A 15,356-nucleotide genomic window follows, 5' to 3' on the forward strand; every position below is an offset into this window, starting at 1 on the left:
GGTAGTCAACATCTCCTGTACACCAGGCGAGGTAGTCAACATCTCCTGTAGACCAGGCGAGGTAGTCAACATCTCCTGTGTACCAGGCGAGGTAGTCAACATCTCCTGTGTACCAGGCGAGGTAGTCAACATCTCCTGTAGACCAGGCGAGGTAGTCAACATCTCCTGTAGACCAGGCGAGGTAGTCAACATCTCCTGTGTACCAGTCGAGGTAGTCAACATCTCCTGTAGACCAGGCGAGGTAGTCAACATCTCCTGTGTACCAGGCGAGGTAGACAACATCTCCTGTGTACCAGGCGAGGTAGTCAACATCTCCTGTGTACCAGGCGAGGTAGTCAACATCTCCTGTACACCAGGCGAGGTAGTCAACATCTCCTGTGTACCAGGCGAGGTAGTCAACATCTCCTGTAGACCAGGCGAGGTAGTCAACATCTCCTGTAGACCAGGCTAGGTAGTCAACATCTCCTGTAGACCAGGCGAGGTAGTCAACATCTCCTGTAGACCAGGCGAGGTAGTCAACATCTCCTGTGTACCAGGCGAGGTAGTCAACATCTCCTGTACACCAGGCGAGGTGGTCAACATCTCCTGTAGACCAGGCGAGGTAGTTAACATCTCCTGTAGACCAGGCGAGGTAGTCAACATCTCCTGTGTACCAGGCGAGGTAGTCAACATCTCCTGTGTACCAGGCGAGGTAGTCAACATCTCCTGTACACCAGGCGAGGTGGTCAACATCTCCTGTATACCAGGCGAGGTAGTCAACATCTCATGTAGACCAGGCGAGGTAGTCAACATCTCCTGTGTACCAGGCGAGGTAGTCAACATCTCCTGTGTACCAGGCGAGGTAGTCAACATCTCCTGTGTACCAGGCGAGGTAGTCAACATCTCCTGTGTACCAGGCGAGGTAGTCAACATCTCCTGTAGACCAGGCGAGGTAGTAAACATCTCCTGTGTACCAGGCGAGGTAGTCAACACCTCCTGTACACCAGGCGAGGTAGTCAACATCTCCTGTGTACCAGGCGAGGTAGTAAACATCTCCTGTGTACCAGGCGAGGTAGTCAACATCTCCTGTAGACCAGGCGAGGTAGTCAACATCTCCTGTTTACCAGGCAAGGTAGTCAACATCTCCTGTGTACCAGGCGAGGTAGTCAACATCTCCTGTGTACCAGGCGAGGTAGTCAACATCTCCTGTAGACCAGGCGAGGTAGTCAACATCTCATGTAGACCAGGCGAGGTAGTCGACATCTCCTGTGTACCAGGCGAGGTAGTCAACATCTCCTGTACACCAGGCGAGGTAGTCAACATCTCCTGTGTACCAGGCGAGGTAGTCAACATCTCCTGTACACCAGGCGAGGTAGTCAACATCTCCTGTGTACCAGGCGAGGTAGTAAACATCTCCTGTGTACCAGGCGAGGTAGTCAACATCTCCTGTAGACCAGGCGAGGTAGTCAACATCTCCTGTGTACCAGGCGAGGTAGTCAACATCTCCTGTGTACCAGGCGAGGTAGTCAACATCTCCTGTGTACCAGGCGAGGTAGTCAACATCTCCTGTAGACCAGGCGAGGTAGTCAACATCTCATGTAGACCAGGCGAGGTAGTCAACATCTCCTGTGTACCAGGCGAGGTAGTCAACATCTCCTGTACACCAGGCGAGGTAGTCAACATCTCCTGTAGACCAGGCGAGGTAGTCAACATCTCATGTAGACCAGGCGAGGTAGTCAACATCTCCTGTGTACCAGGCGAGGTAGTCAACATCTCCTGTACACCAGGCGAGGTGGTCAACATCTCCTGTGTACCAGGCGAGGTAGTCAACATCTCCTGTGTACCAGGCGAGGTAGTCAACATCTCCTGTGTACCAGGCGAGGTAGTCAACATCTCCTGTGTACCAGGCGAGGTAGTCAACATCTCCTGTACACCAGGCGAGGTAGTCAACATCTCCTGTAGACCAGGCGAGGTAGTCAACATCTCCTGTGTACCAGGCGAGGTAGTCAACATCTCCTGTGTACCAGGCGAGGTAGTCAACATCTCCTGTAGACCTGGCGAGGTAGTCAACATCTCCTGTGTACCAGGTGAGGTAGTTAACATCTCCTGTGTACCAGGCGAGGTAGTCAACATCTCCTGTAGACCAGGCGAGGTAGTCAACATCTCCTGTAGACCAGGCGAGGTAGTCAACATCTCCTGTACACCAGGCGAGGTAGTCAACATCTCCTGTGTACCAGGCGAGGTAGTCAACATCTCCTGTAGACCAGGCGAGGTAGTCAACATCTCCTGTGTACCAGGCGAGGTAGTCAACATCTCCTGTAGACCAGGCGAGGTAGTCAACATCTCCTGTAGACCAGGCGAGGTAGTCAACATCTCCTGTACACCAGGCGAGGTAGTCAACATCTCCTGTGTACCAGGCGAGGTAGTCAACATCTCCTGTGTACCAGGCGAGGTAGTCAACATCTCCTGTGTACCAGGCGAGGTAGTCAACATCTCCTGTAGACCAGGCGAGGTAGTCAACATCTCCTGTACACCAGGCGAGGTAGTCAACATCTCCTGTACACCAGGCGAGGTAGTCAACATCTCCTGTGTACCAGGCGAGGTAGTCAACATCTCCTGTGTACCAGGCGAGGTAGTCAACATCTCCTGTAGACCAGGCGAGGTAGTCAACATCTCCTGTGTATCAGGCGAGGTAGTCAACATCTCCTGTAGACCAGGCGAGGTAGTCAACATCTCCTGTACACCAGGCGAGGTAGTCAACATCTCCTGTGTACCAGGCGAGGTAGTCAACATCTCCTGTGTACCAGGCGAGGTAGTCAACATCTCCTGTACATCAGGCGAGGTGGTCAACATCTCCTGTGTACCAGGCGAGGTAGTCAACATCTCCTGTAGACCAGGCGAGGTAGTCAACATCTCCTGTGTACCAGGCGAGGTAGTCAACATCTCCTGTGTACCAGGCGAGGTAGTCAACATCTCCTGTGTACCAGGCGAGGTAGTCAACATCTCCTGTACACCAGGCGAGGTAGTCAACATCTCCTGTAGACCAGGCGAGGTAGTCAACATCTCCTGTAGACCAGGCGAGGTAGTCAACATCTCCTGTGTACCAGGCGAGGTAATCAACATCTCCTGTACACCAGGCGAGGTAGTCAACATCTCCTGTGTACCAGGCGAGGTAGTCAACATCTCCTGTGTACCAGGCGAGGTAGTCAACATCTCCTGTACACCAGGCGAGGTAGTCAACATCTCCTCTAGACCAGGCGAGGTAGTCAACATCTCCTGTAGACCAGGCGAGGTAGTCAACATCTCCTGTGTACCAGGCGAGGTAGTCAACATCTCCTGTGTACCAGGCGAGGTAGTCAACATCTCCTGTGTACCAGGCGAGGTAGTCAACATCTCCTGTAGACCAGGCGAGGTAGTCAACATCTCCTGTGTACCAGGCGAGGTAGTCAACATTTCCTGTAGACCAGGCGAGGTAGTCAACATCTCCTGTGTACCAGGCGAGGTAGTCAACATCTCCTGTACACCGGGCGAGGTAGTCAACATCTCCTGTACACCAGGCGAGGTAGTCAACATCTCCTGTAGACCAGGCGAGGTAGTCAACATCTCCTGTGTACCAGGCGAGGTAGTCAACATCTCCTGTATACCAGGCGAGGTAGTCAACATCTCCTGTGTACCAGGCGAGGTAGTCAACATCTCCTGTACACCAGGCGAGGTAGTCAACATCTCCTGTGTACCAGGCGAGGTAGTCAACATCTCCTGTAGACCAGGCGAGGTAGTCAACATCTCCTGTGTACCAGGCGAGGTAGTCAACATCTCCTGTGTACCAGGCGAGGTGGTCAACATCTCCTGTGTACCAGGCGAGGTAGTCAACATCTCCTGTAGACCAGGCGAGGTAGTCAACATCTCCTGTGTACCAGGCGAGGTAGTCAACATCTCCTGTGTACCAGGCGAGGTAGTCAACATCTCCTGTACACCAGGCGAGGTAGTCAACATCTCCTGTAGACCAGGCAAGGTAGTCAACATCTCCTGTACACCAGGCGAGGTAGTCAACATCTCCTGTGTACCAGGCGAGGTAGTCAACATCTCCTGTACACCAGGCGAGGTAGTCAACATCTCCTGTAGACCAGGCGAGGTAGTCAACATCTCCTGTGTACCAGGCGAGGTAGTCAACATCTCCTGTGTACCAGGCGAGGTAGTCAACATCTCCTGTACACCAGGCGAGGTAGTCAACATCTCCTGTGTACCAGGCGAGGTAGTCAACATCTCCTGTGTACCAGGCGAGGTGGTCAACATCTCCTGTGTACCAGGCGAGGTAGTCAACATCTCCTGTAGACCAGGCGAGGTAGTCAACATCTCCTGTGTACCAGGCGAGGTAGTCAACATCTCCTGTGTACCAGGCGAGGTAGTCAACATCTCCTGTGTACCAGGCGAGGTAGTCAACATTTCCTGTACACCAGGCGAGGTAGTCAACATCTCCTGTGTACCAGGCGAGGTAGTCAACATCTCCTGTAGACCAGGCGAGGTAGTCAACATCTCCTGTGTACCAGGCGAGGTAGTCAACATCTCCTGTGTACCAGGCGAGGTAGTCAACATCTCCTGTACACCAGGCGAGGTAGTCAACATCTCCTGTAGACCAGGCGAGGTAGTCAACATCTCCTGTACACCAGGCGAGGTAGTCAACATCTCCTGTGTACCAGGCGAGGTAGTCAACATCTCCTGTAGACCAGGCGAGGTAGTCAACATCTCCTGTACACCAGGCGAGGTAGTCAACATCTCCTGTGTACCAGGCGAGGTAGTCAACATCTCCTGTAGACCAGGCCAGGTAGTCAACATCTCCTGTGTACCAGGCGAGGTAGTCAACATCTCCTGTGTACCAGGCGAGGTAGTCAACATCTCCTGTGTACCAGGCGAGGTAATCAACATCTCCTGTGTACCAGGCGAGGTAGTCAACATCTCCTGTGTACCAGGCGAGGTAGTCAACATCTCCTGTAGACCAGGCGAGGTAGTCAACATCTCCTGTACACCAGGCGAGGTAGTCAACATCTCCTGTGTACCAGGAGAGGTAGTCAACATCTCCTGTAGACCAGGCGAGGTAGTCAACATCTCCTGTAGACCAGGCGAGGTAGTCAACATCTCCTGTACACCAGGCGAGGTAGTCAACATCTCCTGTGTACCAGGCGAGGTAGTCAACATCTCCTGTGTACCAGGCGAGGTAGTCAACATCTCCTGTACACCAGGCGAGGTAGTCAACATCTCCTGTGTACCAGGCGAGGTAGTCAACATCTCCTGTGTACCAGGCGAGGTAGTCAACATCTCCTGTGTACCAGGCGAGGTAGTCAACATCTCCTGTACACCAGGCGAGGTAGTCAACATCTCCTGTACACCAGGCGAGGTAGTCAACATCTCCTGTAGACCAGGCGAGGTAGTCAACATCTCCTGTGTACCAGGCGAGGTAGTCAACATCTCCTGTGTACCAGGCGAGGTGGTCAACATCTCCTGTAGACCAGGCGAGGTAGTCAACATCTCCTGTACACCAGGCGAGGTAGTCAACATCTCCTGTACACCAGGCGAGGTAGTCAACATCTCCTGTAGACCAGGAGAGGTAGTCAACATCTCCTGTACACCAGGCGAGGTAGTCAACATCTCCTGTGTACCAGGAGAGGTAGTCAACATCTCCTGTGTACCAGGCGAGGTAGTCAACATCTCCTGTGTACCAGGCGAGGTGCCACTCACAGGCTCCATGTCGCTGGCGAGGGAGGAGAGGTCGAGATTAGAGCGGAAGTCAGCGATCATTTCAGAGAACTCCCAGTTGGGTTGAGACGTGTCCACCTCCTGTGGTGGGAGAACACACACACACACAGTCACACACACACACAGTCACACACACACAGTCACACACACACACAGTCACACACAGTCACACACACACACAGTCACACACACACAGTCACACACACACACACAGTCACACACACACACAGTCACACACACACACAGTGACACACACACAGTCACACACACACACAGTCACACACACACACAGTCACACACTCACACAGTCACACACACACAGTCACACACACACAGTCACACACACACAGTGACACACACACACAGTCACACACACACACAGTCTCACACACACACACAGTCACACACACACACAGTCACACACAGACACACACACACAGTCACACACACACAGTCACACACACACACAGTGACACACACACACAGTCACACACACACAGTCACACACACACAGTCACACACACACACAGTCACACACACACACAGTCACACACACACACAGTCACACACACACACAGTCACACACACACAGTCACACACACACACAGTCACACACACACACAGTCACACACACACACAGTCACACACACACACACACACAGTCACACACACACAGTCACACACACACACACAGTCACACACACACACAGTCACACACACACACAGTCACACACACAGACACAGTCACACACAGTCACACACACACAGTCACACACACACAGTCACACACACACAGACACACACACACAGTCACACACACACACAGTCACACACACACACAGTCACACACACACACACAGTCACACACACACAGACACACACACACACAGTCACACACACACACAGTCACACACACACACACTCACACACACACACAGTCACACACACACACAGTCACACACACACACAGTCACACACAGTCACACACACACACACAGTCACACACACACAGTCACACAGTCACACACACACAGTCACACACACACAGTCACACAGACACACAGTCACACACACACAGTCACACACACAGTCACACACACACAGTCACACACACAGTCACACACACACAGACACACACACACAGTCACACACACACACAGTCACACACACACAGTCATACACACACACAGTGACACACACACACACAGTCACACACACACAGTCACACACACACAGTCACACACACACAGTCACACACACACACACAGTCACACATACACAGTCACACACAGTCACACACACACACAGTGACACACACACAGTGACACACACACACAGTCACACAACAACAACAACAACCGCCATTCGCCACTAAGTGGCGGTGACGTCACCACGACGCTTGTGCCAGGCTATGTGCACCCTGAGGCCACGTGAAGTGTCGAACGCCCACTGGCAGTAGGTCACGGGGCAGACCCAGGTGCCACGGGTCGACTGACTGAGATGACTGGCTGATGCACCACCTGTGCCCCCTACTGTGCCAACCTGCTGTGCTTTAGCCACCCGGCGCTCCGCTCGCTGTTGTGAGCGTCGCTCCTCCGCCCTCCGTTGTTGTTGGAGGGCGACTGCCTCCAACTGCCCAGTAGCGTCCTTCACGAGCCTCCTCCACAGAGGCCGATCTTGACACCGCTGGTACCAGTCATCGGCAAGTCCACTCAGCTCCACGTCCTCCTGTACCACATCACTCCATCTCTTCTCTAGCCCGTGCCGCGCCCGCTTAGACCCCTCAATCCGGCCAAACAAAAGCTGTTTCGGCATGCGGTGGCTGGGCATGCGGGCTACATGACCCAGCCATCGCAGCCTTGCCTGCCGGAGGAGCTCACCGATGGGACCCTGCCCAGATCTTTCAAGGATTTGTGAGCTCCTCACACAATCCAGTCTGGTTAAACCCAGGATGGATCGTAGGCAGGCCAGCCTAAATGTTTCCAACCGGCGAAGATGTTCCATTAGGGGGGTCCACGCTTCGCAAGCGCAGAGAAGGGAGGGAATGACCGTGGCCGAGAAGACCTGAAGCTTAGTGCGGAGCGACAGACCAGGTAGCTTCCACACAGCGTTACGCAACCGATGAAAAGATATTGCCGCTCGACTGATTCGGAGTGAGACCTCTGCTGTTAAACTGGAGCCAGTCATAAGCACACTGCCCAGGTATGGGAAACTCTCCACTCTCTCCACAACTGCCCCATCACCGATTGGGAGTTGTGGGGGTTGAGTGTCCGATGGTACAAAATACCCAGGCAGGTGCTTAGTTTTGGTGGGGCTGATGGTAAGGCCCCACCTCTTAGTGGCACGCTCCAGTCTCAGCAGCAGCGTCTCCAACTCCTCCTCTGACTGAGCAGCTATTACCAAATCATCAGCATACATAACGTGGTTGAGCAATAGGGAGCCATCCCTTGACCGCACCCGGGCATCGATTAGCCTCCCATTATATCTGTACCATATGGAGATTCCCCCGGTACAGCTATTGAAGGCTTCACAAACTACGTGGTCAAAATAGATGTTAAATAATGTGGGAGCCAGAGGACATCCCTGTCGCACCCCAAGGTGTACAGGGAATGGCTCTGACTCCCGGCCACGTAGTTTTACCCGGGCCCGTTCACCATCATGAAGGTCCTTAATGATCGTGAGCAGAGGGTCAGGTACTCCAAAAGCACAAAGAACGACCCAGAGCCCAGGCCTACTGATGGTATCATAGGCCTTGACCAGGTCAATAAAGCAGAGATGTAGGTCTTGTTGGAATTCCCTACACCTCTGCTGTAGCAGACGGACAGAAAATATGGCATCTGTGCAGGACCGCCCTTTCCTGAAACCGCATTGGGGCTCCGCAAGCCTCTCCTCAGCGTGCCTGGCAAGGCGATGCTGAATAATCCTTGCCAGGACCTTTCCCGGCACACTGAGGAGTGAGATGCCCCTGTAGTTGTTACAGTCTGTGCGGTCCCCCTTCTTAAAAAGGGGGACCACCAGGGCATCCTTCCAATCCTGCGGAACCCGTCCAGTGGTCCAGACTTTTGTTATGATGTCATATAGGGCAGTCTGTGCACAAACGCCACCCTCCCTCAGCATTTCGCTTGGGAGATCATCTCTGCCTGCTGCCTTTCCTGGTCTCAGACTCCGGATCGCCTTCAATACTTCCTCAGCAGATGGCACCTCAGCCAGCCACTCACAGGGGGTGATTTCTTCCAATATTTGAGGCACCGCAGCCACAGCAGGGTCATCCTCACTTTGTGCCACGATGTTTTCCTGGCTGAGGGATTTCCCTCCCCCAGGACCTCACAGAAATGCTCAGCAAATCTGCGAACCTGTTCCTGGGGGTCGGAGATTGGATCACCGTTTTTTCCCCTAATGATGGTAATAGGTGTGGCGCTGCAGGTTACTTTTTTGATGGAGTTAAATAGAGATTTGTGATCACGGGCCACTGAGGCAGACTCCATCTCCTCAGCAACCCGCGACCACCACCCATCCTTGCAGCGCCTCACGGCTTTCCGAACCTCCGAGCGAAGGCTGCGGTAAGCCTCCTCATTCTCTGACGTGGGATTCTGTAGCCGATGACAGTGGGCCTGTCGCTTTTTCTCAACCATCCTGAACACCTCCTCTGTCAGCCAGGGTCTTTGGGGAGGTCTGGACCGCGTACCCAAAGCAGCCATTGCAGCTGCATGAGTCACAGTCCTAAACCTCGCCCATTTATCCTCGACATCAGGAGGAGTCGGGGACGATGCCAATCCCAGCCGCAAGCGATGATGAAATTCTCGCTTGCAACTTTCATCAGATAACTGAGACCAGGCCACTTTATGTTGGAATGGGGTCCTGGGTGTACACCCACCACCGGAGTGGAAGAATGGCAGGCACATCTTACAGATGACTAGTCGATGGTCAGAGGGCAGATCAGCTCCACGGTAGGTCCTGGTGTCAAGGACATGGGCTCGCATTCGCTGGTCTGTCACTATGTAGTCCAGCAGATGTTCTTGCTTGGACCCGGCATGCATCCATGATGTTGTGTGGATGCGCCGATGCCGGAACAGCGTGTTGGTAATTACAAGCCCATGGGCTACACAAAAATCTAGCAGCCTCCTACCGTTGTTATTGAGCTGATCTGGCCCATGCCCTCCAATCACTCCAGACCAGGTGCCAGTATCATGACCAACTCGGGCATTGAAGTCACCCAACATGATGACTCTATCCCGAGGGGCCACTTTAGCCAGCACCTGTGACAGGAGGTCATAGAAGGCATCTGACTCATCGGCTTTGCCTGCATCCCTCCACGGATGTTCATCTTCGGTGGGGGCATAAGTAACCACGACCACCATTCCTCGCCTCCGGTTGATGGGAAGGCGAGCCCAAAGTAGCCTGGGGCTTACAGCTTCCCACACCTCACCGCCACGCTCCCACGCCCCCTCATTCTTTTGTTCAAAAGAAGACCCACACCCTGTTGTTTGGCAGTCTGCTGCTCCGAGTAGAGGACCGTCCACCCCTCATGGTGGCAGGAGCCAGAGCCGGTCCACCGGACCTCCTGAATGCCGCATAGATCCAGGCGGTACCGGTCCAGCTCCCGACAGAGGAGTGGCAGCCTCTCCTCTGCAGTGAGCGTTCGAACATTCCACGTGGCCACCCGTAGTGGCTTTTCGTTGTTTCTGGAGTAGCCCCGAGGGTAGGTATTCAATCTCCTGGCTCCGCCAATTGGGGTTTGGCCAGGAGACGTCATAGACGCCTGGCCCCCCGGGGCCTCCGGCACAAGCTTATTAGTTACATATTTCAGTTTAATTCGTGGTTTCATGGTAATCACACACACACAGTCACACACACACACAGTCACACACACACAGTCACACACACACACAGTCACACACAGACACAGTCACACACACACATAGACACAGTCACACACACACACAGACACAGTCACACACACACACAGACACAGTCACACACACACGCAGTCACACACACACACAGTCACACACAGTCACACACACAGTCACACACAGACACACAGTCACACACAGACACACAGTCACACACACACACACAGTCACACACACACAGTCACACACACACAGACACACACACACACAGTCACACACAGTCACACACACAGTCACACACACACACAGTCACACACACACACAGTCACACACTGTCACACACACACACAGTCACACACACAGACGCACACACACAGACGCACACACACAGTCACACACAGTCACACAGTCACACACAGACACACACACACAGTCACACACAGACACACACACACACACAGTCACACACAGTCACACACAGTCACACACACACAGTCACACACACAGTCACACACAGTCACACACACACAGTCACACACACACAGACACACACACAGTCACACACACACAGACACACACACAGTTACACACACACAGTCACACACACACAGTCACACACACACAGTCACACACACACACAGTCACACACACACACAGTCACACACACACACAAAGTCACACACACACACACAGTCACACACACACACAGTCACACACACACACAGTCACACACACACAGACACACACACACACAGACACACAGACACACACACAGACACACACACACAGACACACACACAGAGACACACACACACAGACACATACACACACAGACACACACACACAGACACACACACAGACACACACACAGACACAGGTTCACATGTCTCCCCCGTGTCTCTCTCCCCGTGTCTCCCCGTGTCTCTCTCTCCCCGTGTCTCTGTCTCCCCCCGTGTCTCTGTCTCCCCCCGTGTCTCCCCGTGTCTCTGTCTCCCCCCGTGTCTCCCCTGGGCTCTCCGCTCTCTCAGCTCCTGCTGCTGGGCTCTGCGTTGTTCACGATTCCTCTGCAGGCGCTCCACCTCACGGACACAGCTTGACTTCTTGCGGCCTAGGGGGAGACACGGGGAGAGACACGGGGAGAGACACGGGGGGAGAGAGACACGGGGAGAGAGACACGGGGAGACACGGGGAGACACGGGGGGACACGGGGAGACACGGGGAGAGAGACACGGGGAGAGAGACACGGGGAGAGACACGGGGAGAGAGAGACACGGGGGGAGACACGGGGAGAGAGAGACACGGGGAGAGAGAGACACGGGGAGACACGGGGAGACACGGGGGGACACGGGGAGACACGGGGAGAGAGACACGGGGGGAGACACGGGGAGAGACACGGGGAGAGACACGGGGAGACACGGGGAGACACGGGGCGAGAGAGACACGGGGGGAGACACGGGGAGAGACACGGGGAGACACGGGGAGAAACACGGGGAGAGACACGGGGAGACACGGGGCGAGAGAGACACGGGGGGAGACACGGGGAGAGACACGGCGAGACATGGGGAGAGACACGGGGGGAGACACGGGGAGAGACACGGGGGGAAAACGGGGAGAGAGACACGGGGAGACACGGGGAGAGAGAGACACGGGGAGAGAGAGACACGGGGAGAGACACGGGGAGATAGAGACACGGGGAGACACGGGGAGACACGGGGAGACACGGGGAGAGAGAGACACGGGGAGACACGGGGAGACACGGGGAGAGAGAGACACGGGGGGAGACACGGAGAGACATGGGGAGACACGGGGAGAGAGAGACACGAGGGGAGACACGGGGAAAGAGACACGGAGAGACATGGGGAGACACGGGGAGAGAGAGACACGGGGAGACACAGGGAGAGAGAGACACGGGGGGAGACACGGAGAGACATGGGGAGACACGGGGAGAGAGAGACACGAGGGGAGACACGGGGAGAGAGACATGGAGAGAGACACGGGGAGACACGGGGGGACACGGAGAGACACAGGGAGAGAGACACGGGGAGAGAGAGACAAGGGGAGAGAGAGACACGGGAGGAGACACGGGGAGAGAGAGACACGGGGAGACACGGGGAGACACGGGAGAGACATGGGGGGAGACACGGGGAGAGAGACACGGGGAGACACGGGGGGACACGGAGAGACACGGGGAGAGAGACACGGTGAGAGAGAGACAAGGGGAGAGAGAGACACGGGGGGAGACACGGGGAGAGAGAGACACGGGGAGACACGGGGAGAGACACGGGGGGAGACACGGGGAGACACGGGGAGACACGGGGAGAGAGAGACACGGGGAGACACGGGGAGACACGGGGAGACACGGGGAGAGAGAGACACGGGGGGAGACACGGGGAGACACGGGGAGAGACACGGGGAGAGACACGGGGAGACACGGGGAGACACGGGGGGACACGGGGAGAGAGACACGGGGAGAGAGAGACACGGGGGAGACACGGGGAGACACGGGGGGACACGGGGGGACAGGGGGAGACACGGGGAGAGAGAGACACGGGGGGAGACACAGGGAGACACGGGGAGACACGGGGAGAGAGAGACACGGGGAGACACGGGGAAAGAGACACGGAGACACGGGGAGAGAGACACGGAGAGAGAGACACGGGGAGACACGGGGAGACACGGGGAGACACGGGGAGAGAGAGACCCGGGGGGAGACACGGGGAGACACGAGGAGACACGGGGAGAGACACGGGGAGACACGGGGAGACGGGGAGACACGGGGAGACACGGGGAGAGACACGGGGAGACACGGGGAGACACGGGGAGACACGGGGAGAGAGACACGGGGAGAGAGAGACACGGGGGGAGACACGGGGAGACACGGGGGGACACGGGGAGACACGGGGAGACACGGGGAGAGAGAGAGACACGGGGGGAGACACAGGGAGACACGGGGAGACACGGGGAGAGAGAGACACGGGGAGACATGGGGAAAGAGACACGGAGACACGGGGAGAGAGACACGGAGAGAGACACGGAGAGAGAGACACGGGGAGACACGGGGAGACACGGGGAGAGAGAGACACGGGGGGAGACACGGGGAGACACGGGGAGACACGGGGAGACACGTGGAGAGACACGGGGAGACACGGGGAGACGGGGAGACACGGGGAGAGACACGGGGAGAGACACGGGGAGACACGGGGAGAGAGAGACACGGGGAGACACGGGGAGACACGGGGAGAGACACGGGGAGACACGAGGAGGGAGAGACACGGGGGGAGACACGGGGAAAAACGGGGAGACACGGGGAGACACGGGGAGAGACACGGGGAGAGACACGGGGAGACACGGGGAGACACGGGGAGACACGGGGAGACACGGGGAGAGAGAGACACGGGGGGAGACACGGGGAGAGACACGGGGGGAGACACGGGGAGAGACACGGGGGGAGACACGGGGAGACACGAGGAGAGAGAGACACGGGGGGAGAGAGACACGGGGAGACACGGGGAGACACGGGGAGACACGGGGAGAGAGACACGGGGAGACATGGGGAGACACGGGGAGAGACACGGGGAGACACAGGGAGACACGGGGAGAGAGAGACACGGGGGGAGACACGGGGAGAGACACGGGGGGAGACACGGGGAGAGACACGGGGGGAGACACGGGGAGACACGAGGAGAGAGAGACACGGGGAGAGACACGGGGAGACACGGGGAGACATGGGGAGAGACACGGGGAGACACGGGGAGACACGGGGAGAGAGAGACACGGGGAGACATGGGGAGAGACACGGGGGGAGACACGGGGAGAGACACGGGGTGACACGGGGAGAGAGACACGGGGAGACACGGGGAGAGAGAGACACGGGGAGGGAGAGACACGGGGGGAGACACGGGGAAAAACGGGGAGACACGGGGGGACACGGGGAGAGAGAGACACGGGGAGACACGGGGAGACACGGGGAGAGAGAGACACGGGGGGAGACACGGGGAGACACGGGGAGACACGGGGAGAGACACGGGGAGACACGGGGAGACGGGGAGACACGGGGAGACACGGGAAGACACGGGGAGAGAGAGACACGGGGGGAGACACGGGGAGACACGGGGAGACACGGGGAGGGAGAGACACGGGGGGAGACACGGGGAGACACGGGGAGAGAGAGACACGGGGAGACACGGGGAGACACGGGGAGAGAGAGACACGGGGAGACACGGGGAAAGAGACATGGAGAGACATGGGGAGACACGGGGAGAGAGACACGGAGAGAGAGACACGGGGAGACACGGGGAGACACGGGGAGACACGGGGAGAGAGAGACACGGGGGGAGACACGTGGAGACACCGGGAGAGAGAGACGCGGGGGGAGACACGGGGAGACATGGGGAGAGAGACACGGGGAAAGAGACACGGAGAGAAATGGGGAGACACGGGGAGAGAGAGACACGAGGGGAGACACGGGGAGAGAGACACAGGGGGAGACACGGGGGGAGAGACACGGAGAGACACGGAGAGAGACACGGGGAGACACGGGGAGACACGGGGAGAGAGAGACACGGGGAGACACGGGGAGACACGGGGAGAGAGACATGGGAAGAGAGAGACACGGGGAGACATGGGGAGAGAGAGACACGGGGAGAGAGACACGGGGAGACACGGGGGAAGACACGGGGGGAGAGACACGGAGAGACACGGGGAGAGAGACACGGGGGGAGAAACGGGGAGACACGGAGAGAGAGACACGTGGAGAAAGAGACACGGGGAAAG

General features: G+C 56.6%; 2 protein-coding genes across 3 annotated transcripts in view; both read right to left on the reverse strand.

Annotated features, from left to right (window-relative positions):
• LOC142923966 (kinesin-like protein KIF2A) overlaps positions 1–6,101 on the reverse strand; it is an 81,151-nt gene extending 75,050 nt beyond the window's left edge. Inside the window, 1 exon segment of the mRNA XM_076064998.1 lies at positions 5,713–6,101. Coding sequence (XP_075921113.1) covers positions 5,713–5,772 — 60 coding nt within the window. The 5' untranslated portion in view covers positions 5,773–6,101.
• Positions 6,102–11,515: 5,414 nt separating this feature from the next.
• Positions 11,516–15,356, reverse strand: part of LOC142923964 (uncharacterized) — a 56,595-nt gene continuing 52,754 nt past the window's right edge. For both annotated transcript variants that reach the window (XM_076064995.1, XM_076064994.1), the window contains exon 6: positions 11,516–11,691. The gene's annotated coding sequence lies outside the window, so the exon portion shown is untranslated. The remainder of the gene's footprint in view (positions 11,692–15,356) is intronic.

Source organism: Petromyzon marinus, unplaced genomic scaffold (assembly GCF_048934315.1).
Source record: "Petromyzon marinus isolate PM22_M1 ecotype Great Lakes invasive population unplaced genomic scaffold, UKy_Petmar_22M1.pri1.0 PM_Scaffold_97, whole genome shotgun sequence".
NCBI classification, from domain to species: Eukaryota; Metazoa; Chordata; class Hyperoartia; order Petromyzontiformes; family Petromyzontidae; genus Petromyzon; species Petromyzon marinus.